Source organism: Thalassophryne amazonica, chromosome 2 (assembly GCF_902500255.1).
Source record: "Thalassophryne amazonica chromosome 2, fThaAma1.1, whole genome shotgun sequence".
NCBI lineage: Eukaryota > Metazoa > Chordata > Actinopteri > Batrachoidiformes > Batrachoididae > Thalassophryne > Thalassophryne amazonica.
The window spans coordinates 105,108,059-105,135,319 of NC_047104.1; the positions used below are offsets into that span (position 1 = coordinate 105,108,059).

General features: G+C 42.4%; 1 protein-coding gene across 3 annotated transcripts in view; it reads right to left on the reverse strand.

Annotated features, from left to right (window-relative positions):
* tub (TUB bipartite transcription factor) overlaps positions 1–27,261 on the reverse strand; it is a 168,175-nt gene that overhangs the window by 42,274 nt on the left and 98,640 nt on the right. For all 3 annotated transcript variants that reach the window (XM_034191101.1, XM_034191093.1, XM_034191106.1), the window contains exons 2-3: positions 9,007–9,058; positions 4,600–4,762 (exon numbers count right to left, since the gene is read on the reverse strand). In XM_034191101.1, the coding sequence (XP_034046992.1) occupies positions 4,600–4,762; positions 9,007–9,058 (215 nt within the window). The remainder of the gene's footprint in view (positions 1–4,599; positions 4,763–9,006; positions 9,059–27,261) is intronic.

Below are 27,261 nucleotides of genomic sequence, written 5' to 3' on the forward strand. Positions count from 1 at the left end.
TTTTGGAACTTTCAGCACTACTGAATGAATCAGAGTGGTATAAGTACAAGTATTTTTGACCCTTCATGTATACAACCCCTGGCAATAATTATGGAATCACCGGCCTCGGAGGATGTTCATTCAGTTGTTTAATTTTGTAGAAAAAAAGCAGATCACAGACATGACACAAAACTAAAGTCATTTCAAATGGCAACTTTCTGGCTTTAAGAAACACTATAAGAAATCAAGAAAAATAATTGTGGCAGTCAGTAACGGTTACTTTTTTAGACCAAGCAGAGGGAAAAAATATGGACTCACTCAATTCTGAGGAATAAATTATGGAATCACCCTGTAAATTTTCATCCCCAAAACTAACACCTGCATCAAATCAGATCTGCTCATTAGTCTGCATCTAAAAAGGAGTGATCACACCTTGGAGAGCTGTTGCACCAAGTGGACTGACATGAATCATGGCTCCAACACGAGAGATGTCAATTGAAACAAAGGAGAGGATTATCAAACTCTTAAAAGAGGGTAAATCATCACGCAATGTTGCAAAAGATGTTGGTTGTTCACAGTCAGCTGTGTCTAAACTCTGGACCAAATACAAACAACATGGGAAGGTTGTTAAAGGCAAACATACTGGTAGACCAAGGAAGACATCAAAGCGTCAAGACAGAAAACTTAAAGCAATATGTCTCAAAAATCGAAAATGCACAACAAAACAAATGAGGAACGAATGGGAGGAAACTGGAGTCAACGTCTGTGACCGAACTGTAAGAAACCACCTAAAGGAAATGGGATTTACATACAGAAAAGATAAACGAAAGCCATCATTAACACCTGAACAGAAAGAAACAAGGTTACAATGGGCTAAGGAAATGCAATCGTGGACTGTGGATGACTGGATGAAAGTCATATTCAGTGATGAATCTCGAATCTGCATTGGGCAAGGTGATGATGCTGGAACTTTTGTTTGGTGCCGTTCCAATGAGATTTATAAAGATGACTGCCTGAAGAGAACATGTAAATTTCCACAGTCATTGATGATATGGGGCTGCATGTCAGGTAAAGGCACTGGGGTGATGGCTGTCATTACATCATCAATAAATGCACAAGTTTACGTTGATATTTTGGACACTTTTCTTATCCCATCAATTGAAAGGATGTTTGGGGATGATGAAATCATTTTTCAAGATGATAATGCATCTTGCCATAGAGCAAAAACTGTGAAAACATTCCTTGCAAAAAGACACATAGGGTCAATGTCATGGCCTGCAAATAGTCCGGATCTTAATCCAATTGAAAATCTTTGGTGGAAGTTGAAGAAAATAGTCCATGACAAGGCTCCAACCTGCAAAGCTGATCTGGCAACAGCAATCAGAGAAAGTTGGAGCCAGATTGATGAAGAGTACTGTTGTCACTCATTAAGTCCATGCCTCAGAGACTGCAAGCTGTTATAAAAGCCAGAGGTGGTGCAACAAAATACTAGTGATGTGTTGGAGCATTCTTTTGTTTTTCATGATTCCATCATTTTTTCCTGAGAATTGAGTGATTCCATATTTTTTTCCCTCTGCTTGGTCTAAAAAAGTAACCGTTACTGACTGCCACAATTTTTTTTCCTGATTTCTTATAGTGCGTCTTAAAGCCAGAAAGTTGCCATTTGAAATGACTTTAGTTTTGTGTCATGTCTGTGATCTGCTTTTTTTCTACAAAATTAAACAACTGAATGAACATCCTCCGAGGCCGGTGATTCCATAATTTTTGCCAGGGGTTGTAATTCGACTGTTGATTTCAGTAAACCTAAAATGAAGTAAATCCTATGCACTAATTTTTTGGGAGGGATTATTTCAATCATTCTGCCCCAGAGGGGGGAAAAAACAGCAAAGAGAATGAATTAAAAACCAAGTGCTGCTATGTCAGGCAGCACGGTGGCATAGTGGTTAGCACTGTTGCCTCACAGCAAAAAGTTCATGGGTTCAATTCCCAGCTGTGGCCTTTCTATGTGGAGTTTGTGTGTTCTGCATGTGTTTGCATGGGTTCTCTCCGGGTGCTCCGGCTTCCTCCCACATCCAAAGACATGCAAGTTAGATGGATTGGAAGCTTTAAAATTGTCCGTAGATGAGTATGCGGGTGTGAATTTGTTTTTTTGTCCATATGTGGCCCTGTGACAGACTGGCGTCCTGTCCAGGGTGTACCCGCCTCACGCTCTAAGACTGCTGGAATAGGCTCCAGCCCCACCGTGACCCTTAATTGGACTAAGTGGTTGAAGTTGAGGGGGTGTGTGTGTGTGTGTGTGTGTGTATGTGTTGCTATGACCGTCATGTCTATTATGAGTGGAGGTAAATATCTGAGCATAACTGTACTTTGGTATACACTGGTTTTACATGAAGCCTAAATGTAAATACTACAAATAAAAACACATTTTATGAATTTAACATAGTGTGTGTGTGTGTGTATCTATCTATCTATCTATCTATCTATCTATCTATCTATCTATCTATCTATCTATCTATCTATCTATCTATCTATCTATCTATCTATCTATCTATCTATATATATATATATATATATATATATATATATATATATATATATATATATATATATATATATACACACACACACACACACACACACACACACACACACTGTACGTCTAATTGCAGTGTATATTTCTCCCATGGAGAATAAATACAAAATAATGATTCATTCAGGAGGGATCATTTCAGCACTGTTTAGAGGGGCCACCAGCACTGCTCCTGGAGATCAGTTGCTCTGCACAATTTACATGTGTATCTTATTTGTCAAGCCTGGTGTTTTGTACCTCTTGACTGGCTGAGGACATCTGACTTATTTAATTACCGTATTTTCCACACCATAAGGCGCACCTAAAAGGCTTAAATTTTCACAAAAATCGGCCATGCGCCCTATAATCCGGTGCGCCTTATATGTGCACTGAATTCCAAAATCTGTAAAAACGACCGACGTTGTCTTTGATCGTCGGAATATCGGACCATTTCACGCTGACACAAGGACGTAATACGTAAAGTACGTACGCTAGCAGCGTAGAGTACGTACCCTGGCAGCGATAAACCAATCGGAGAACATTACATAATACGTAACGTACGTACGCTGGTAGCGTAGAGTACGTACGCTGCCAGTGATAAACCAATCAGAGAAGAGTCCGTGAGTCCGTGGTACATACACTTACCTCCGCCACTCCTCCGGTAGTTACCGTATACTACATGTATCCTGCAAAACAACATTTGTTTGTCTAAGGACCCCCGAAAATGGCGCCAGCGAAGATACATGCTTACGAGGCACAATTCAAACTGCAGGCTATCAGTTACTCGGTTGTTCATGGGAACAGAGCAGCTGCGAGAGGAAACAAGAAAATGAACTGCGCCAAGTTAAAAAGACCAAACGGAGTTTCCGCAGAAACAAAGCGAGGTGGCCACAGCTAGAAGACCAGCTGTTCAATTCAGACACAGAAGATGAGGACTTCGATGGATTTGTGACAGAACCATAATAAAAAATAATGTGAGTACCATATTGTTAAATACCGGTAGTTGAAAGTTGTTAAAAAGTTCAAATAAACTCACCGTTTTGCTTCCGTGACTTTTTTTTTTTTTTTGTAGACTATATGTTTTAGCGTGCGCCTTTTGTAAGGGTTAAGTACCTGCTAATTGAGGCTGCGCGCTATAATCCGGTGCGCCTTTTCTAAGGGTTAAGTACCCATTAATTGAGGGCGCGCCTTATAATCTGGTGCGCCTTATGGTGCAGAAAATACGGTAGTGATGGGTGGAGTTGGAAAACATGCAGGGCAGATCTCCAGGAGCAGTAATACCTCTGTAACAAACCAACAGTCAGTGGAGGCACTGAACTACCAAATTATGTTGGATGTTTGACCTCATTTGTTTTTTTGGTGTACACCTTTCTGAAAGTTTATCAGGTCTGCTACATAATAGTGGTAGTTTGAGGGGGGGGGGGGGGGTTGTCTTTATTAGGATACTATACAGTGAATTCCATATCAAATGCATTTGGATATGCAAAATACTGTAGATGCAGTTCTGTTTGTATGAAGATATGCATTATTTTTGCACTGTAACAAAAATATTGCATTTCATAATGTGCATAAATGCATATTTTAATGCACTTTCATATCATATAATGATTAGCAAATGCATGAAAATATCTGAATTAACACACACTGATCCAAAACCAACTGTATACTGTTGCCATATTTGATATATTTATGTCGCAGGGCGATAAGCCATTGGATTGTTTTTAGAATTTTAGGAAATTATCTATTGAATTTCAGTGTAATGGCACCACTGATTCTTTAAGATAGCTCTTATCTTAATTTTGTAAAACCATAGTCTGTTGAGTTTACTCTCGTCAATTTACTTACTCTGTCGTTTTAATTGTTTGATAGTTTTTATTGTATGTTTTATCGTTGCATTTTATTTTTGACTGTGTGGATGTTATTACCTCCAATTTTGGGGGTTTTAATAAAGAAATAAACCAAATGCTAAATTCTCTGTTTGTGGTGTTGGTGTTGGTGTTGATGGTACCACACAAGCGTCACAGTGAAGACTGAGGGGACATTTTAATTACCATGGTAGATAGTGCTGCTGTTGCTGCTGAGGTAGGACTCCACCAGGGGAGCCTGTTCCTCACTCTGTTTGGTGCGGCGAGCTCGGGATCTCCCGTCCACATTGGACTGGACCATCAGAGGCTCCTGCCTTTTCTTTTTCTGTTTCTGTTCCAGAAGTGCTCGCTGTGGTATCACAAGAGTACAAACAAGCACAGACAGAAGAAAAGATAAAGAGAAGACCCATAAGACACACTGGTGCAAGCATCAGGTGACAGTACTACATGAAAATATGAAATCAGAGACACTGAAGCACCAATTACCACATCACAGAACAACCTGTCTGTTGGCATTTGAGAGGTCTTCCTACGACACTTACAGAACTGCACATAATGATCCAACATCACCTCACTCACAGCATTACCCGCAGCATTATTCAGTAAATAATAAAACCTTTTTCACATATTTTAGCTCCTCAGACATCAAGTCTGTGAACATGCACTGGTGCCACACTTTTACAAACCACGCAACCACCTTGCATGCTACATAGAAAGTACCCGGGCCGAAAAACCAAGACATCCCCATGACTCAAAAGGAACCATATACAGTATCTCTAGCAGCCAAGTGCAACGTGACCATCCCCTTGGCTTCCGAAAGCTACTGGAGTCCTCAATACTGAGGCAATGCTGGATCATAATCTGACAAATGTCAGTTATGACATTTTGCCATGTGGTGCATTTCTCGATGAAAATGTTACTCCTCATTCTGTGGAATGAACCATTCCTTTGACAGAAAGTCATTCCAGCGGTATCCAAAGATGATCCAACAAGACCGAGTACCTGAGATACCCAGTCATTACCTTAGGTCACAGGGCTTTTGTCCAAGTGTCACAAGCATACAATAAGACAGGCAGCACCAGGATCCTAAAGACTTGGACTGTTTTCCTGCAAAGGTATGGGCATCGCAGACTGTGTGACAGTATTTCTCATGGTTCTGCTCTTGCCCTGGTTATCACAAACATCTTCCAGGAACAATTTTTACATGTTATTTTGTGAAACTCTGACACTGTGTTCATGGATCACCTGATCTTATGTCTGTCTGTGAATGTTGCTTTGGATTTATGCTGTGGGCTCGGTCAGCCTGCCATCATAGGGCCCCTTCCAACATAACACGATTTAAGCCGACTCACGCACAAAGGAGAAACTGCATGCCATTCATGAAAAATTGGAGCTGCTTCCAACGCCTCGTACATGTGTCGCTACAATTATTTGTGCACACCAGCGGCTGAAAGACAGAGAGTGCCCTGTGATAGCCCATTCGATTCCTCTTGTGGCAGGTGTCGGCCAAATTCCAGGTGACACACATGAACATCCAACACCACTTGCCTGGCACTCAGAAAACGTGGTGCCATTTCCGCTGTCAGCACGAAAACAGTCAGCAGACGATCACGTTCAAGCTGGATGTGGAATTTGTCTAAGTGCCCCCACGACTGTGGCATTGCAAAACAACAACACACACGTGGTGCATGTGTCTCGCACATGTGCATGTGTGCTGCACTCCCCCTCAAACACGTGGCGTATGTGTATCCCCCCGCCCGCCCACTCCCCCCTACACATGTGGCATGTGTGTGCGAGTGTGTGTGTGTGTGGGAGGGAAGCACTTGCATAGAATTCTTATGTACGTACAGACAAGAACACATGCTGGGCGGACAGCCAAGTCTCAGCACACACAGCACGAGGAGCTGCCTCCCACAAATGACGACTCAGTGCATAGGACGTGTCACAATACAAACACAGAGACCACAGCCAGGACAGGTATATTAATAAATACTACACTACCTACATACACAATTACATAACAAATAACTAAAAAATAATGATCACATAACAGAGAGTGACACGTTGGTGTGCGCACTGAAATGACAGGAGGTGTGTCCACCGACAGCAGCAGCTGTTGAGATCTCTGGTTCTGGATGTCCCAACTGGGGAACACATACCATTTTTGGACAGACATGAACTTACAACTGTCCACTGTGATGCACCTTTGTCTGCTTGCTATCCTCATGTAGACATACATAACAACATATATTGCTGTTGGGACGAGCTGCAGAGAGCTAGCGCACTGCGCGCACATTGACAGGCTGCTCCAGATGAAGCAGACCATCAGATCATATCACGCAGCCGGCGATCTGAATGTCACGTCACCCACATGAGCTCTGTTCCACATGACACGGTGTCTGTCCTGTGGCGCGCTATCCACAGGACATGCGTGTTGGACCAGACATGTGCTCGGGGCTGGCTGGACATGCCAGGCCAGCAGATGTGGACATGATAAGAGCGCACTGTTTGATTCATGTCATGTCATGACTGTACGTCTGTGACCATGGGTCATCTACAGAGGAACAGACGGCTCATACTTGTATTGTCCGCTTGATAAGAGGGATTCAATAAAATGCACGAGCATGCACAAAACCATCGCAGCAGGATCGTTCACGCCTGCCAGACCGTGTCCCTCCCGACTTCGGCTCGATGTTTTGGTGCAAGCTGTTTCACCATGCTTCACCCTCATTCCTACTTATTCGTGCTATGTCGTCGTTGTCCTATGTCACATCTGTGTCCTGGAGCTTGTTGACTCCAAAACAAGCTCCAGGAGTCTGCTGTGTTGTTAATCCTGACACAAAACAGTACTTACATTTACAGTACATGCAATACAGTTTCTGCTCAGAAGCGTTTGATCCAAAATGTTTGACAGGAACAGTCATAGGCCACAGCAGGGTACTAACAGCCCAGTCTCACGTTTTTTTGTTTGCTTGTTTGTTTGTTTGTTTTTTCATGCTCCCGTGACGAAATGAGTCAAATTTTCATGGCGGAGCTTTTTTAACTCACTATTCCTAACCCTACTCCCATTTTTGAACTTGCATATCAAGCATGTTACTCATAAGTATTGGTGTGTGACATCACGATAGCCACAACCTTTTATCAATGACTGAGTTCCAAAGGCAGTCACACCCAGCAGGGTAGACGGTGAAGGCACTTTTACTTCTCTAATGTGAGTGGTAAAAGTTGATTGATTTTTTTTATATTTATTTATTTATTTTATTACACTGCCCCGAAACCCTGTGTGGACCAGAGATAAGGCTGCAGCCTGTTGTGCACCTCCTTTGCTGCAGTGCACAGGTCAGACAGAAGTGGGGACACACAATGTGTATGCCAGGGTGCTTCTGTGCGATGATGTTTGCGTTTGTGAAATTGCATCATATCACACTGTACTGTATGGCTGTCTGTAGACATTAGACTCATCATGCAAAGTGCAAGGTGGAGTTTATAATGAAGGGTTCACATCCAAACCCAGTATCTCCAAAACCACAAATTTATAGTTAAGGCCAACATGCACTTGGCAGGATGGGTAATTATCAGTGTACAAAATATTAAACAAATTGAACAAAGAGTTTTCATTTTATTGTTATAGAAATCGGGGCATTTTTTAAAGCATTTTTCTTTAAATACATTTCTTTAAATGCATTTTTCTCCATTTAAAAATTCTGCACGTGAACTCCTCAACTGCTTGCTTATTAGCCTAGGCTGTAAGTCATCGGTCTGATGTCACCTTTGACAGAGTCTTTGGGTGGGGGTTCAGCTGCAAATATTTCCTTCCCAATAGGGCTATGAGCCAAAAGGTCAGCAGACAGCAAACTTACTAAGATGCCCTTCACCAAGGACCTTAATCCCCATGTTGCTCCTGATGTGCCTTGCATAACAGCGTGTGTGTGTGTGTGTGTGTGTGTGTGTGTGTGTGTGTGTGTGTGTGTGTGTGTGTGTGTGTGTGTGTGTGTGTGTGTGTGTGTGTGTGTGTGTGTGTGTGTGTGTGTGGCACTTTGAGCATCTGGATCAGTGCACCATAGAAGGCCAGTGCCCCCCCCCCCCCCCCACAATCACGAAAACAGCAAGCTCTGGTGTTGGCCTGTCTATAACACAAGACAGGAAGATTCTGACAGCATTAAGAAAATGTGACTGAAACCTGAATGCAATACAAAAAGGTTCACATCAGAACAGAAATCAGTGGGTTTAAACTCCAGCAGCTTTCTCAAATTGTAGGAAGAAACTGAAAATGCACTGACTGAGACTGAAATGAGACTTTCTGGCTCACAGCTCTGTGGGGCTCTGCTGCAAAAGTCAGCACCATTGTCAGATTGACAGCATCAGAAGAAGCATCATAGTTCAAAATCCTAAACATCTCAGTGGTTTGGCTTTCCATTTTGTGCTCGTAAAATAATGATTTCATTTTTAACTTTCCCAGCAGACCTGTGTGATATTGATTTGTTGCTGGCCGCCTGCAGTCTCGTGATGGAGCAGCCGAGGTTTGTGTCACAGTGAAGGCACCCTGATCTAACCTCTCTTGCCAGAACTCAAATGAGGACTGCAACAACTCACCTGTCTGTCCAGTTTCTGCTGGCGGAGGTTGCTACCCTCATCGTCTAAAGAGCTGCAAGACGAGAAAAGACAGGAATTGAGTTGTTGAAAAAACAATTTATCAGTCATGTTTATACACAACGTATTACAAACATAAACTCGATATAGTATTCCATAGGATTTAACACCAAATTTAAAAAACAGCAACAATTTAAAACTAAAAAAATTAGAGTGCACTATATATCCTTACAGATGTTCCTCCATTATGCCATACAGTGGGCAATACAGTGCATTCAGAACATATTCACAGCGCTGCACTTTTTCCACATTTTGTTATGTTAGGGTCTTATATCAAAATGGATGAAATGTGAAAAAAGTTTTATTGAGATTTTTGCAAATATATTAAACATAAAAAATAAGAAATCACACGTACATAAATATTCATAGCCTTTGCCATGAAGCTCAAAATTGAGCTCAGGTGCACCCTGTTTCCCCTATCATCCTTGAGATGTTTCTACAACTGAACTGGAGTCTATCTGGGGTAAATTGAGTTGACTGAACATGATTTAAAAAGCCACACACCTGTCTATATATAAGGTCCCACAGCTGACAGTGCATGTCAGAGCACAAACCAAGCATGAAGTCAAAGAAATTGTCTGTAGACCTCTGAGACAGAATTGTCTCGAGGCACAAATCTGGGGAAGGGTACAGAAATATTTCTGCTACTTTGAAGGTCCCAATGAGCACAGTGGCCTCCATTATCTGTAAATGGAAGACATTTGGATCCATCAGGACTCTTCTTAGGACTGACTGCCCATCTACGACTGAGCAATCTTGAGAGAAGGGCCTTTGTCAGGGAAGTGACCAAGAACCCGATCGTCACTCTGTCAGAGCTCCAGCATTCCTCTGTGATGAGAGAAGAACCTTCCAGAAAGGCAACCATCTCTGCAGCAATCCACCAATCAGGCCATTATGGTAGAGTGGCCAGACAGAAGCCACTCCTTAGTAAAAAGCACATGGCAGCCCAGCTGGAGTTTGGCAAAAGTCACCTGAAGGACCTCAGACCATGAGAAACAAAATTCTCTGGTCTGATGAGACAAAGATTGAACTCTTTAGTGTGAATGCCAGGTGTTATGTTGGGAGGAAACCAGGCACCATCCCTACAGTGAGGCATGGTGGTGGCAGCATCATGCTGTGGGGATGTTTTTCAGCAGCAGGAACTGGGAGACTAGTCAGGATTGAGGGAAAGATGAATGCAACAATGTACCGAAACATCCTGGATGAAAACCTGCTCCAGAGCGCTCTTGACCTCAGACTGGGGTGATGATTCATCTTTTAGCAGATCAATGCTAAAAGCACACAGCCAAGATATCAAAGGAGTGGCTTCAGGACAACTCTGTGAATGTCCTTGAGTGGCCCAGCCAGAGCCCAGACCTGAATCTGATTGAACATCTTTGGAGAGATCTGAAAATGGCTGTGCACCGATGCTTCCCATCTAACCTGATGGAGCTTCAGAGGTGCTACAAATAGGAATGGGCAAAACTGCCCAAAGATTGGTGCCCCAAGCTTGTGGCATCATATTTAAGAAGACTTGAGGCTGTAATTGCTGCCAAAGGTGCATCAATGAAGTATTGAGCAAAGGATGTGAATACTTGTGTACGTGTGACTTTTTATTTTTAATAAATCTGCAAAAAAAAAAAAAAAAAATCCTAAAAAACAAACCTTTTTTCATGTTGTCATTATGGGGTGTTATGAGTAGATTTTTGAGGGACAAAAATTTATTTACTCTATTTTGGAACAAGGTTGTACCATAACAAAAGTGAGGAAGAAGTGAAGCGCTGTGAATACTTTCTGGATGCACGGTATGAAAAATGCATCACCCCCCTCAACTTCACAGTGCTACATTTACTTACATTCACTTTGAGTTCTGTTTCACTGCAAATACTATGAACCCAACATACGAGTTCATTCGTAGTTCATGTTCTGTGTGTACAACTTCCTTTCATTTGTTAATATACAGCTATACCTGCATTTATGACCTACAACATGTTCCAAAAAAGGTCGGTGTGTAGAATGTATTGTAAATATTAAGTAAGTAATAAATTAATTAAGTAATAGTAAGTATTAAATCATTACTTTTACAGCCAGTTTTCATTAGACAAGTCAGGTGATGGAAACATGAACATTTCCAAGTCACTGAATATGTTACACTTAATTTACATCAATTAGGGCTGCCACGATTAGTTGACTATCAAAACTGTCAGTAACTAATTTAATAACTGACATCATTGTTTATTTTTTTAAGCTTTGTTTTTGTCTCAAATCTGCCGCTGTACTTTCTGCTGCCTTTATACATGGCAAAACAGGTGCAGCTCCTGGTGTCCCTAAACAGTCTCTCAGCCAAGTACTCAGGGCTGCTCTATTTAACTTTTGAGATCTGACGGATTCAGGTGTGCAAGATCAACAATGCTGCACCTGAACAAAACTTTGGGTATATGGAATGAAATAAAAACCCCGTACTGCCCCCTTCTGCTTGCAGTGTCTACTGCTCGAGTATCACTTACAGAGCTACAGTCTGAATGTTTGCTCACCCCGCTGCCCAATGCAGGCTATGGCCCTTTAATAGACCTAAAATATTTTTATGGGATTTTTGCATCAATATGTTTGATAATACTAGAATTCTGGGAATTATGGATTTTTTATTCATCCATTACCTATGCACAGTTACTCCAATTAAGGGTCATTGGGGGGGGGGGGGGGGGCAGCTTGAGTCTATCCCAGCAATCATACTGGAATATTTGTTGATTTGATTATTTTAGGCTATGTTTATTTTTGGTACTTTTTGTATTCGTATCAATGATATTGTGTTTGTGAAAAGAACTTGTAAAGTACACAGGAATATATTTAAAAAAAAATAATGGGTCAACAGTGTACATACTTCAAAATTACTTGCTTTTCCATAGGAGGGAAGCTGGAAATGTGACATCATGTCACCTTTAACACAGCAATTCATCACCATAGCCGGAATGGTTGTCAACCATGGATGAAGCTATTACTCTAAAACTGATATTTTAAGAAGCTACACAACAGTTTACTTTTGATTTCTCCGGGTGGAACTGGAGTTGCGTTAGGAAGGGCATCCGGCGTGAAACCTGTGCCAGCTAGCAATGCAGATGTGGCTGTACCTGCTGTGGAGACCCCGTCCCGAGACAGGAGCAGTCAAGATGACAACACACACACACACACACACACACACAGAACAGTTTACTTTGATCACTAGGAAAAAGGTCATGCCTTTTGTATGTCAATTTTGGATTAATAGCTTCCTCCTTGGTCCGCAACCTTTAAAGCCATGGTGATGGAGTGCCCGCTGAAAGGTCACATTTCCATCCAATGCCTCCATCTCCTTCATCTCTTCTTTAGTTGTGATCCTGAAGTTCTGGTGGACCTTTAAAAACAGATGTTTGTCAAATCCCAAATGGTATTTTGCACTGACTGACTACACTGTTAAGTTGTTCATGATGCCGTGAATCTTTGATATGAGCCAGTGTGTGAACAAGATAACTCAAAAACAGCTGGATGAATTTCCTTCAGCATCAGTAGGAATACTACATAGACTACATCAAGAGGTGATTAGATTTTGGAGTAGCTTAGTCAAAGACAAGGAAAACATGGTTCAAATAACACCTTCTTTGTATACGAGGTCTGTCCATAAAGTATAGGTCCTTTTTATTTTTTTCAAAAACTATATGGATTTCATTCATATGTTTTTACGTCAGACATGCTTGAACCCTCGTGCGCATGCGTGAGTTTTTCCACGCCTGTCGGTGACCTCATCCGCCTGTGAGCACTCCTTGTGGGAGGAGTCGTCCAGCCCCTCGTCGGAATTCCTTTGTCTGAGAAGTTGCTGAGAGACTGGCGCGTTGTTTGATCAAAATTTTTTCTAAACCTGTGAGACACATCGAAGTGGACATGGTTCGAAAAATTAAGCTGGTTTTCGGTGAAAATTTTAACGGCTGATGAGAGATTTTGAGGTGATACTGTCGCTTTAAGGACTTCCCACGGAGCAAGACATCGTGCAGCGCTCTCAGCCGCCGTCGTCAGCCTGTTTCAAGCTGAAAACCTCTACATTTCAGGCTCTATTGATCCAGGACGTCGTGAGAGAACAGAGAAGTTTCAGAAGAAGTCGGTTTCAGCATTTTATCTGGATATTCCACTGTTAAAGGAGATTTTTTTAATGAAAGACCTGCGGACGGGTCCGCGTGTGGGGATGCAGCCGGCGCGGCGTGGTGGCACAGGAAAAACACCTCCGTGTTGATAACCATTTGTAAAATCCATGTTATGTGTCGGACGCAGCTCGGAGAACCGACCAGCGTTTGAAGGACCCAGTATGAAATAAGCAGAGCACGGTACAAAGGCTAACTGAATTTAATACATAACAGTGATGTGATACAAAAACAACAAAAGAGTGTGCGGTCTGGCGTGGTGGTGATACGGTGCGCTCCCAGCAGCGCTAACGGTCCGGAGCCAGAAGCCGTTCGGACCCAAGGACCCCGCCGACACCCCCCAGGTGGCTGCAACAAACCGAGTCTGTGAAAGAAGGAACCATTATGTGAGTCCACACTCTACACACAGAGAGACCACTCAAAGGTGTACATAAACAGCAAACACCTCCTGGCTTAATTACTAATCAGCTTCCCAACCTGCAGGCATGGAACATCCAGTTCACAAAACTCCACTGCAGTGGAAGCCGATACATGACTAACGTACAGCTCAATATAATAAGGTGTGAGGGACACCACATTTACTGACTGTATAAACGTTAGTCACAAAATCTAACGTACCTCAGGAAGTGTGCTGACGAGCGTGAGACCTCACCCCCTCCTCTTTCACAGACCGTGCATCAAACCCTGGATGTTCTCTGCATCCACTGATGATGAGATGGCTCCCGAGACGACGATCTCACCCGTCTGGTCACAAGGTCGAGTCTCTGGCAAATACACACTGTATACTCCAGTCTTAAATGCCACCATGTTCCAATCCATATAGATGCACCACAGCTGTGAGTCCTGACGAGCCGCAGGTGATCAGGGTGAGGTCCTGATAACCTCAGCAACACAGCCACTCAGTCCCAAATGCAAGCCACCTGGAAGGAAAAACAAAAGACAGAAACAAAAAGGCAGCCAGGCCCTCCCAGCCATACAACAATCCAGGCGGCTTTTGATGGCTTTCAGTGGAGTGAGTATATGAGAAATTGTTTAACAGCTGGACATGTTCCAACTTGTCCTTAAGGTTTCCAATGGAGGTGTTTTTCCTGTGGCGGAGCGTCGCGGCGGCTGCGTGCCGACGCTGCAATCCGCCCGCACGTCTTTCATTAAAAAAATCTCCTTTAATAGTGGAATATCCGGATAAAATGCTGAAACCGACTTCTTCTGAAACTTCTCTGTTCTCTCACGACGTCCTGGATCAATAGAGCCTGAAATGTGGAGGTTTTCAGCTTGAAACAGGCTGACGACGGCGCCTGAGAGCGCTGCACGACGTCTCGCACCGTAGGAAGCCCTTAAAGCGACAGTATCACCTCAAAATCTCTCATCAGCCGTTAAAATTTTCACCGAAAACCAGCTTAATTTTTCGAACCGTGTCCACTTCGATGTGTCTCACAGGTTTAGAAAAAATTTTGATTAAACAAAGCGCCAGTCTCTCAGCAACTTCTCAAACAAAGGAATTCCAACGAGGGGCTGGACGACTCCTCCCACAAGGAGTGCTCACAGGCGAATGACGTCACGGACAGGCGTGGAAAAACTCACACATGCGCACGAGGGTTCAAGCATGTCTGACGTAAAAACATATGAATGAAATCCATATAGTTTTTGAAAAAAATAAAAAGGACCTATACTTTATGGACAGACCTCGTATCTCAACAACCAAGAAGCCTAGATGGATGATCAAGCATATATTGATCAGCAAAGTATTTGTGATTGACTAGTATGAATGACTTCATCTTGGAGTCATGTAGAAGTCATATGATGAAGTCGTACATAGTCAAAAACACCATTTCTGTTATGTGTCGGACGCAGCTCGGAGAACCGACCAGCGTTTGAAGGACCCAGTATGAAATAAGCAGAGCACGGTACAAAGGCTAACTGAATTTAATACATAACAGTGATACAAAAAATAACAAAAGAAAGTGCGGTCTGGCGTGGTGCGCTCCCAGCAGCGCTAACGGTCCGGAGCCAGAAGCTGTTCGGACCCAAGGACCCCGCCGACACCCCCCAGGTGGCCGCAACAAACCGAGTCTGTGAAAGAAGGAACCATTATGTGAGTCCACACTCTACACACAGAGAGAACACTTAAAGGTGTACAAACAGCAAACACTTCCTGGCTTGATTACTAATCAGCTTCCCAACCTGCAGGCATGGAACATCCAGTTCACAAAACTCCACTGCAGTGGAAGCCGATACATGACTAACATACAGTTCAATATAAAAAGGTGTGAGGGACACCACATTTACTGACTGTATAAATGTTAGTCACAAAATCTAACGTACCTCAGGAAGTGTGCTGACGAGCGTGAGACCTCACCCCCTCCTCTTTCACAGACCGTGCATCAAACCCTGGACGTTCTCTGCATCCACTGATGATGAGATGGCTCCCGAGACGACGATCTCACCCGTCTGGTCACAAGGTCGAGTCTCTGGCAAATACACACTGTATACTCCAGTCTTAAATGCCACCATGTTCCAATCCATATAGATGCACCTCAGCTGTGAGTCCTGACGAGCCGCAGGTGATCAGGGTGAGGTCCTGATAACCTCAGCAACACAGCCACTCAGTCCCAAATGCAAGCCACCTGGAAGGAAAAACAAAAGACAGAAACAAAAAGGCAGCCAGGCCCCCCAGCCATACAACAGTACCCCACCCTCATGGGAAGCCTCCCGGCGACCACACAAAACTGGCCCAGGAGAAACACCCCCCTCCAGGGACCATGGCTGGAAACCGCATCTGCATTCGTCTTCCAACAGAATGGTTGATGTCCTCTCCTCTGGCTGCATCCTTGCCTTTGTTTCAGTCAGTCACTTAGCACAGGTGTGGCCAGGAGTTCTTAAACCTGTGCGGTCAGCCTTTATCCAACCATGTGCGGTCATTAGTCATAAAACAAAAAAGACAAACACAAACAACCAAACCACCCCCCCCCTCCCCAGGGGACCGTCCTATCAAACCCCGGGATGAGGAGAAAAGAAAACCCCAAACTTAAGCTTACAAATAAAAGCGCTAAAACACCCCCCCCCCCCCCCCCCAAACGACATGTAGGGACCAACACCCCCCAGAGGACTTCCCGCCAGCTCTAGGAGTAATAACCACAGCCGAGGTCCCTCTGGGATCCAACGTCACCCACGGGGACTCCCAGCGCCTCCCAGAGGACCACTCGTCAACCCCAGGAGACGCCTCCCCTCACGACCAACGGACCCAGCCCCGGCTGTCTATGGCTAGATGGACCCACAGCCCTTTCCCCCCCAGAGGACACCACAGTCAAACCCTGAGGGCGGAAACTGGGGGGAAAACACCCCCCCCCCCCCCCCCAGGTGCAGAGGTTACCTGGGAAACGCCCAGCATAACCACACTGCACCACTCCAGCAACGCCGACACTACGGCTCACACGGCTGGAGCCAGAGGAGAAGAGAGGGAACAAAAAGAAAATACCCCAAACCCCCCCCCCCCCTCCCGGGTGCAGAGGTTACCTGGGAAACGCCCAGCACAACCTAACTGCACCACTCCAGCAACGCCGACACTACGGCTCACACGGCTGGAGTCAGAGGAGAAGAGAGGGCATAACAAAAAACAAAACAAAAAAAAAGAAAGAAAAAACAACAACCCAAATACCCCCCCCATGACCCCCCAGGGGACCGTCCCATCAAACCCTGGGAGGCGAAACCGAAAAAAAAAATAAAAAGAAAGACTAACAGACTGACATAAGGTTGCTCGGGTCTTTTTTTTTTTTTTTTTTTTTTTTTTTTTTTGGCAGAACTGCAGGGTCACGACCCCAGACACTAAATAGTGAAAAACAAAAAATAAAATCCCACACAAAAACCAACTCAAAAAACACCCACACAAAACAAATAAGTGATTTATACCGTCAAGCTCCAACAAATGGAACACACCTGTTCCAACTTAAGAGCTTGACGGTAATGTGACTCAGTCACCAAAAGAGGGAGCCAAAGTGCTAAAAATGAAAAAACCCCTTTGGTAACTGAGAAAACAAACTCATGCTGCCTTTCTGTGAGCAGCACACAACCAAAAATGTGATTCAACTAAATAACACCGGAGCTGACACAACAGACGCAGTAGCTATCATTACCCGGGGAAACGGGGCTACGACTGTAACACAGGAAGCACCGCGACCCGTGCCACAGAGCTCCGCCGTGCGCGTTCACCCATTACAGACTCACTCCTGCAGCTCCCGTTCAAACCTCTTATCCGGTCGAAGTGCGACGCGAAGCCGTCGCCAGTCACACTCCACCACGACCCACGGATAAGGCACACACAGGAACACGGCTGCAAGAGAGCACGAATCAGTATTCAGTAATGGGTTCTCAAACACGCACCATCCGGGCGGAGAGCACCCGCAACTGATCCGGATAACTTCTGAACGTCTGCTGCCGCCTTCCCGGCGCGTTACCGTCTCTGCTACCGCTGGGTCCGTGATGTTTGGCTAGAGACTACTGTTATGTGTCGGACGCAGCTCGGAGAACCGACCAGCGTTTGAAGGACCCAGTATGAAATAAGCAGAGCACGGTACAAAGGCTAACTGAATTTAATACATAACAGTGATACAAAAAATAACAAAAGAAAGTGCGGTCTGGCGTGGTGCGCTCCCAGCAGCGCTAACGGTCCGGAGGCAGAAGCTGTTCGGACCCAAGGACCCCGCCGACACCCCCCAGGTGGCCGCAACAAACCGAGTCTGTGAAAGAAGGAACCATTATGTGAGTCCACACTCTACACACAGAGAGAACACTTAAAGGTGTACAAACAGCAAACACTTCCTGGCTTGATTACTAATCAGCTTCCCAACCTGCAGGCATGGAACATCCAGTTCACAAAACTCCACTGCAGTGGAAGCCGATACATGACTAACATACAGTTCAATATAAAAAGGTGTGAGGGACACCACATTTACTGACTGTATAAATGTTAGTCACAAAATCTAACGTACCTCAGGAAGTGTGCTGACGAGCGTGAGACCTCACCCCCTCCTCTTTCACAGACCGTGCATCAAACCCTGGACGTTCTCTGCATCCACTGATGATGAGATGGCTCCCGAGACGACGATCTCACCCGTCTGGTCACAAGGTCGAGTCTCTGGCAAATACACACTGTATACTCCAGTCTTAAATGCCACCATGTTCCAATCCATATAGATGCACCTCAGCTGTGAGTCCTGACGAGCCGCAGGTGATCAGGGTGAGGTCCTGATAACCTCAGCAACACAGCCACTCAGTCCCAAATGCAAGCCACCTGGAAGGAAAAACAAAAGACAGAAACAAAAAGGCAGCCAGGCCCCCCAGCCATACAACAATTTCATGCATATGTACTACATTTACGTGTACATTTATCAGCACCCTGATGCCTTTCATATTGAGATGGCTCACAAGACGGAACCTGACTTGTAGACATAGTGTTATCTAAAGACCCGCAACATCAGTGTTCATTAGCACACCTAGCTTCAAATGTGGCATGTGAAGTCCACCGGTATGAGCTACAAGCATGCAGACCTTATATTTGTGCCATCACGCTGCCTGCTGCACAGTGTGAAAAGAGGAGAATGTTTCAAAGTGAGTGAATAGAAGTGAGTCTGCAGTGGGGAAACCTGACAGAAAAGGGAGTGCGGTTTTCTTCATCTCAAACTAAACTGTCAGTCAGAGGACCAAAATGTTATTTTATGATTATTTTACAGCAATTAAACTGTAAAGCCTAAATACTCACAGTGCATGTGCAGGGCGGCCCACTGTGGCGTGCAGGCTACAAGTGGCTTGACAAGCTCTCTGGCATTAATAAATTACTGTTGAGCAAATTCAATAGAACTGATTTTATTATGCTGAAACTTCATTATCAATTTAGAATGTTAATTTTCTGTAAAACATCATTTATGTAACTGAAGCTGTAATTCACACAAGATAAATATTTTTGGCCTGTGGCACTCCTTCCACATTAATTAATATCCAAACAGAAGAATTTGATCATTTCTGCTTTTTTTTTGGGGGGGGGGGGGGGGGGGGTGATTCATAAATAGAACGGATCCAAAATATCCCTCATCACACAACGGCACCCTTTTTCCTGTTTTTTTAAATGTTCCCAGGGGTTATTTCGGCGTTTGCGCTGCTCAACACTCAGATAACATTCTGCTTGTGGAGATCCAAAATTGTTTTCTGGCTTAATTCATCAGATTTTTTTTTCTTGCACATTAATGTAAGAATGTACTCACTGATCAGGTTGGCTGTAAAATACAGCCAAAGGTTTCACAATTAACTGCAAATTATGTCAATTAGACATTCTGAAGCTTTTAAAATTGTGTCCATCAATTTCCAGAGTCTGACAGCATGGTGGTGGGATCGCTTGCCACCTGGGACCTTTCTGGTTGGAGTTTGCATGTTCTCTCTAGGGGCTCCAGCTTCCTCCCACATCCAAAGACATGCACATTAGGTGAAATGGGTACTTTAAATTGACCATAGGCGTGCGTGGGGGTGTGAATGTGTGTGCGGCCCTGTGATAGTTTGGCGTCCTGTCCAGGGTGTACCACGCCTCACATCCTACGACTGCTGGGATAGGCTCCAGCCCCCCCTGTGACCCTTAACTGGATTAAGTGGGAATTAATTCATTAATCCATTTGTGTGGATGGATGTGTCTAGAACACCAAATCTGGAAAATCAGGTGCATCTTTTACTGTACAAATTGAAGAAGTGATCAATAATATGAACAAGGGCAAATTCCCAGGAGCAGATGGAATCCTGCCTGAGGTTTATCTTGTTTTTTAAACTTTGCTTGGTTCTTTGCTTGCACGGAGGTGGTTTTGTCCCGCGCCATGAACGGCACGGTGGTGCAATCCTTCGCTTTTCTTTTCCATATATATATATATATATATACACAAACACATACACATATATACATATACATACATATATACACATACATACATATATATATATATACATATATACATACATATGTTTCCCCCTCTCTCTAAGTTATTACCATCGGCACCATACTTCTATTTGACTAGCATTTCGACTACAGGATCTTGATGTATAAAAATGATACTTTTGACCATGGTTACAACACCAGCAATAACAGGTATTATGCAAATATGTTAACATATATTATATTAACAAACATATAGTAAGATTTTATTATTATTATTATTTTCTTCTTTAATAATATAATTTACAATTATGGCTATGATATATATAATTAAATTGATGTACAGTATAATTCTATGTATTTTATGAAAGTTTGTGTGTCCTAGCGAGACCCCTTCTATTGCTGACAAGGCAAAAAAGCAAAGGTAAATTAAGTTGAAATAAATTAAAAAGACATAATGATCACGCACCTCTCTCCTCATTCATGGATATTTGGACATTGCTTGAGCTGAGGTACCAAACTATTCCACAGCTTAATGCCACACACGGACACACAGAAACTTTTCCTGGTAGTTTTCACTGCCTTGACTTTAAAGTTACCACATCCCGTAAAATTATAGGTCCCTTCTCTCTGAGTGAAGAGACTCAGAATATTACTAGGTAATGAGTTTTTACTGGCTTTATATAATAATTGCGCAGTGTAGAAATTAACCAAATCTAGCATTTTCAACAATTTGGATTGCAAAAATAGACTGTGTGATCGAGATATCCTACCTTATAGATGATTCTTATTGCATGCTTTTGGAGTATACAGAGGGGATGTAGCAAACTTTTGGAATTGTTGCCCCAGATTTCTATACAGTATGTTAAATAAGTAGAGACTAAAGAACAATACAATAAATATAATGCATTATGATCCAGAAAATATTTTGCTTTGTACATAATAGAGACATTCTTGGAAACTTTTTTATGTATGTGGCTGATATGAGACTTCCAGCTTAATTTACTACCAATGGTTATCCCTAAAAATTTGATTTCTGACACTTTATCTATTTCAACACCGTCTATATTTATTGGTAAATTAGAATTGTCATTATGATTTCCGAAAAACCTGACTTTAGTCTTATTTATATTTAGGGATAATTTATTAATATTCAACCAGGTTTTCAGCTTAATTAATTCACTATTTACCACATTAATAAGTTTGCTATAATTATCACAGGAATAATCATATATTGGTGTCATCTGCAAATAATAATAATTTTAATAATTGTGACACATTTAAAATGTCATTTATATAAAGATTAAAAAAATGTGGACCCAGTATGGATCCCTGTGGGACCCCACAAGCGATGCCCAAACATCCAGATTTGAATGCACCCATCTGCACAAACTGTTGTCTCTCCGTTAAATAGCTTTGACTCCAGTTCCAAGCCACTCCCCTGATACCATATCTTTCCAGTTTATTGAGTAGAATTGAGTGATTAAGTGTGTCAAACGCTTTCTTTAAATCAATGAATATTCCATCTATATAGTTTTTACTATCTAAGGTGTTTGTGATCTCTTCTATTGCTTCAATTATTGCAAGTGAAGTTGACCTTCCAGACCTAAACCCATACTGACTTTCGTTAATTATGTTATATTTTTCTCTAAAGGATTCTAACCTGTTGTTAAAAAGCTTTTCTAAAATTTTGGAAAATTGTGGGAGTAGAGAGACCGGTCTGTAGTTTGTGAAGATGTGTTTATTTCCATTTTTGTATAGTGGAATAACTTTTGCCATTTTCATTTTGTTAGTTCATAGTTCACAGTGACGACAGTGAAGCATGGTGGTGCAAGCATCATGATATGAGCATGTTTCTACTACTATGGTGTTGGGCCTATATATCACATACCAGGTATCATGGATCAGTTTGGATATGTCAAAATACTTGAAGAGGTCATGTTGCCTTATGCTGAAGAGGACATGCCCTTGAAATGGCTGTTTCAACAAGACAATGACCCCAAGCACACTAGTAAATGAACAAAATCTTGGTTCCAAACCAACAAAATTAATGCCTCACAGATGTGAAGAAATCATGAAGAACTGTGGTTATACAACTAAATACTAGTTTAGTGATTCACAGGATTGCTAAAAAAGCAGTTTGAACATAACAGTTTTGAGTTTGTAGCATCAACAGCAGATGCTACTATTATTGTGAACACCCCTTTTCTACTTTTTTTTACTAACAGCCCAATTTCATAGCCTTAAGAGTGTGTATATCATAAATGCTTGGTCTTGTTGGATTTGTGAGAATCTACTAAATCTACTGGTACCTTGTTTCCCATGTAACAATAAGAAATATACTCAAAACCTCTATTAATCTTTTTAGTCACATAGCACTATTATTATTCTGAATACTACTGTATATACACATATGCATGTATGTGTGTGTGTGTGTGTGTGTGTGTGTGTGTGTGTGTGTGTGTGTGTATACATACATATTCTATTTCTGCCTCATTTCTTATGTCTTGTACTGTTACAAGTATTATTATTATTATTATTGCTTATCCTTGCACATGCTGTTTGATGAACATTTTCCTCTACTTGCACCCACCTTGTGTGTTCTTTAAGAGCTGACGTAACATGTGAATTTCTCCTCTGTGAGATCAATAAAGTTTATCTTTATCTTTATCTTTATCCTCTGCTAGATGAGCTTGCACTCACAGAAATATTTAACCCTAACTTTTAAGATTTATGTAATTTTATTACATGACAAATTCCCATTTACTTTTTTTAGATAATTTTAATACAAACCTACCAAATAAACCTTACATGATGCATATTCATTACTGTAATAAATCCTATTTATTTGAAATGCATAATCCTCAGCTTTATGTATTTAGTATTAATAAAATATAATTACTCTAAATCAATAATAATGCCAGTATTTATTTAAAATACATAACGTATATTGTTTGAATTGCATAATAATTATATTACCTATGCCATTTATCTTGTATAATTAACATAATTATTATGCAATTTTGATGTGATTAGATTTAATCAGCATTAAGATGCAGGTACATAAAATAAATAATACAGTGTATAAAATTGCTGAGGATTACACAATAAAGCATTAACCCCTTAACGCCTGAATAGGTGTATATAAAAAATGTTTTGTGTGTGTTTTTGCCTTTAAGTAGATGGTAAATAATGTTGAGATTATTAATTTCACTTTTGCACAAAAACTAAATAGTAATTTTGGTATTTTGGTAATAATTTATGTTATAATGTTATAATAATAATAATGGTATGTTGACAACAGGCATACTGGTCAATTTGGTATGTTGCATATTTGAGTCAAATATTGTAGCATATATGCGACAATAGGCATTAAGGGGTTAAACATATTTATACTGTAGTCTTCAGGTAAGGATATCAGTGAGCAGGAGCCCTGCCCACTGATGGGGTGCAGGAGAGGTGAAGAGAGGTGGCCATTCCAGCACATCGAGTAGCACTTTGAGAGGAGCCCATGCAAGTCCAGGAGTGGGTCAGAGCCAGGCCGGCAGCAGAGCCGCTTGGCTGGGAGTTGCTGGACTTGCTAAGCCACTTCCAGAAAAAAGTGTTCCTCTCCGATCATCTCTGCTATTTTGCCATGCTCCCAAGGCAGGTCATGCATTTATCCTACGTGGAATGTCACATCCTCATTTTTGTCTCCAATCACTCACAGTGTAGTTTCATCCATCGTCAACCCCTCACACAGTTGTTTCACATGTTTTGCATATTCTGAGTCAGGGAGACTACATTCAGAAGGGTATGTGATGCCGACGTGACTGTGTGGTGAGGAACTTTGTTGCACTATTTTTTGGACAGTTCAAAAATCAAGTGCCATGTGAGTGACACTCTGCAACTCACACGAGGGGATCCCTCATCAATGCCATTTGCAAGCTGTCGCAGCCCAGTGAGATACTACCCCAACAGGCAAGACTCTCCATTGAGGCACTGGCTCAGCCAATTCATCAATCTCCTCTGATGTCCTTGATCTCCATTAATGACATGCATCATCATATTTCAATATATGCCAACGATGTGCTCTTGTATCATAACACTGTTCAGTGTATTCATTTTTTGATGAATATGGGAAGATATCTGGGCTTAAAATAAATTAACAGAAATCTGCTCTGTTACCACTGAATTAGGAAATGTTTAATGGTCTCTCCAGTTATTATGACTGTAACAAATTTTGATGTATCTGGTGACAGAAATTTTCCCTTCAAATCATACAGTATTTAAATGATCTTGGACAGATGGTCACAACTGCCAAATTCTCTCTGCAGCCAAGTAGCATTAACTATCAATATTCTACCTAGGATTAACCTCTGTAGTTTGGTGATACCTCTTCCTCTAGTTCCACAGGGTTGGAGCAAAAATACAAACAACTCTGACAAAATTTTTTATGGCAAAGTAAATGACTGCAAAACATGCTCAGTACCATGTCAGGCTATCTGATGGTCTCTCGCTTTGAAACTTTGAATATTTAAATCCACATTTACCTGACTCAAGCCTGATGCCCAGTTGTTGTGGTGTGTGCTGGAAGTAGTGATCCCATACTCCTTCCAAGATGTTATGTGTTTGAATGTGCCAATCTCTGAGTACCACCATAAATTTCAGTCCTATTGTGTTGCATTTGCTTCCCATCTTCAAGGTGACAGAAAATCTACAGTATGTGGTTGTACGTGCAGGTGGAACACTTGTTCCCCATTGTTTAACTAAGGCAGACCACTGATTGGTAGCCAGCACATTCACTTAACTTGTTGGAGAGAGAAGCATTTGTCCACTCTGGGACATTTATGGTGAGGAGGTTTGTGTTCTTTTCAAGACTTAAGGTGCGTTTACACATAACCAAGACGCATTACGAAAGTCATTTTTCTGTCATTCGTGACACATTCCTGACATTCTTAATGTGACTTAACACATCTGAATAGGTTTCTTAATAGTGCGTGTTGGTTCTTGATATTCTTGATATTCCTGGAGCACGTTTTTGCCTGTCAAAAAATCTTCCACGAATGTCACACACCACCCTCATTTCGTCTCACGTCGTGGAGGTCGCAACTGAGCGTATTGATCCGTCTTGATGAATATTGATCCTTAATAGAACGTGGCAACATTCATAGTGGTTCCTGTGATGGTTCTTGGAGCCCAAACTGTCACGCGTTATTACGAAGTGACACGGAAACTGTCAAGTTTTGACATGACTTGTAAGGTGGTGTCACATTTCTCTGAGCGCCACGACGAATCAGTTTTCTGTCACGTGCGCACAATTAAACTCGGCTCCAAATGTCGTTCCACAGTTCCTGCTGAAGCTCCTCAGGATGCTCCTGCAGGTGTTCCACCTGCTGTTGTAACCGATGAGTGGGAGAATGAGTCTGAGCAACCAGAGGAGCGAGAGGAGACTCACGTGCAGCTGACATCTTTGCACCTCCTCCAGTCCGGCGGAGGAAGAAGCGCGCACACAATTAAACCCTGCTGCACTGCATTCAGTTTGACTGCTGACACCAAGCTGGCTAAAAGTCTAATTTCAGTGCTCTTCAGCACGCTCATGCAGGTGTTCCACCTGCTTCATGTGCATGATGTTTGGGAAAATGCACGAGACGAGACCCGCATGAAGCCACACATCTGGCTCTGTCCGTCTCCTCCTCCTCCTCTCTGCACCACTCCATGGCACAGAGCCCAACTACGCATGCAGTCACAAAGTTCTTCTGAAAAACTGGAGCGATCTGAATTGTTAGCAACGGTTGGATGAATATGGGTGTGTGTGTGGAGACAATTCACCTCGTTCACAACGTGACAGAACTTAACGATGCGCTGTTATGCGCAATAGCACGCAACAACGCGGAACACTATTCTTGACTGTGCGTAATGGTTCCTGATAATTCTCCAGCAACACCTGCCATTAATCGTAATGTGTGGTAACAGGTTGCAGCAGTTCCTGAGGACACTTGACGACTCTGCCCCGAATCATCACATTCGTGATCAGCGGCCAAGAATGTGTACTTCGTGGCATTCGTGACTTGTTGTCGTTATGTGTAAATGCAGCGTTACAAACATAATTTGACATACCACGCAGCTCCTTTTCCTTTTATTTGCAATTAAGGTCAGCTCTAATGACCAGTGCAGTTCCCTCCCAGAACCATCTCACATTTCATCCACTTCATAAAATTTTGTATAGTACAAGAGGCACAAGTGACCTAGTCTCTAAACTTTATAGATTTATGTCACCGCAAGCGTACAGGTCCCCGCAGCTTAGGATTGTATGGGGAGAACCCATGTTCCTGCTTGGACCCAGTATTTGACTGGAACAAAGTCTGGTCTAACATTTCCCCGTCTTCTAAAAATCTCTATCATCAGGAAATCCATTATGAGTATATCACCCAACATATTTGACACCTATGAAGCACTGACCTTAACTCCTTTTTATGCTCCATAAGGGCTGCAAGAACTTATTTTCACACATTTTGGGAATACCCTCCAGTAGTTTGGTTCTGGGAGTTAGCTGCTTCTAAACTCTCTGAGTTGTATGACATTTATGTTTTTTGCTCAGCCACTACACTCGTTCTCAATGTCTGTCCAAAACAGGCACTGGTTATTAGCTGGGCTTGCAGCAGAAAAATGTTGGTTGCTACCCACTGGAAGCCTCCCCACGCCATTTCCCTTCACATGTGGTTTTTAGAGCATCTACATGTTGTTTACCTACAGTTATTGACAGGCTGAGTACATGGAACAAAGGAAGAAACAACACAGATGTCGCTTGCAGTGAACCAAAAAAGATCTTGTGGCTTGAATTCTGCCTAGGGCACGTAGCTTGGATTCTTGTGAGAAGGATTGATGGGATTTTTTCTTATCCCATCTTATTTCTGGTTTTGATTGTTTGTTTGTTGTTTGTTTTTTGTTTTGCTCTAATCTATCCCACACATATGTTGTTCACCACATGGGTGGCTTTGTTCAGCTATGTCATGCTGATTAATGTTCAATACTTTGCAATGTAGTACATATTTAATTGCCAATAAAAGAAAAATAACTGTCACATAAAAACGCATCTATAGGAATGGTGACTGTGTTATCTTCTTATAAAAGTGCATGGTTTGTCATTACTGGAAACACCTT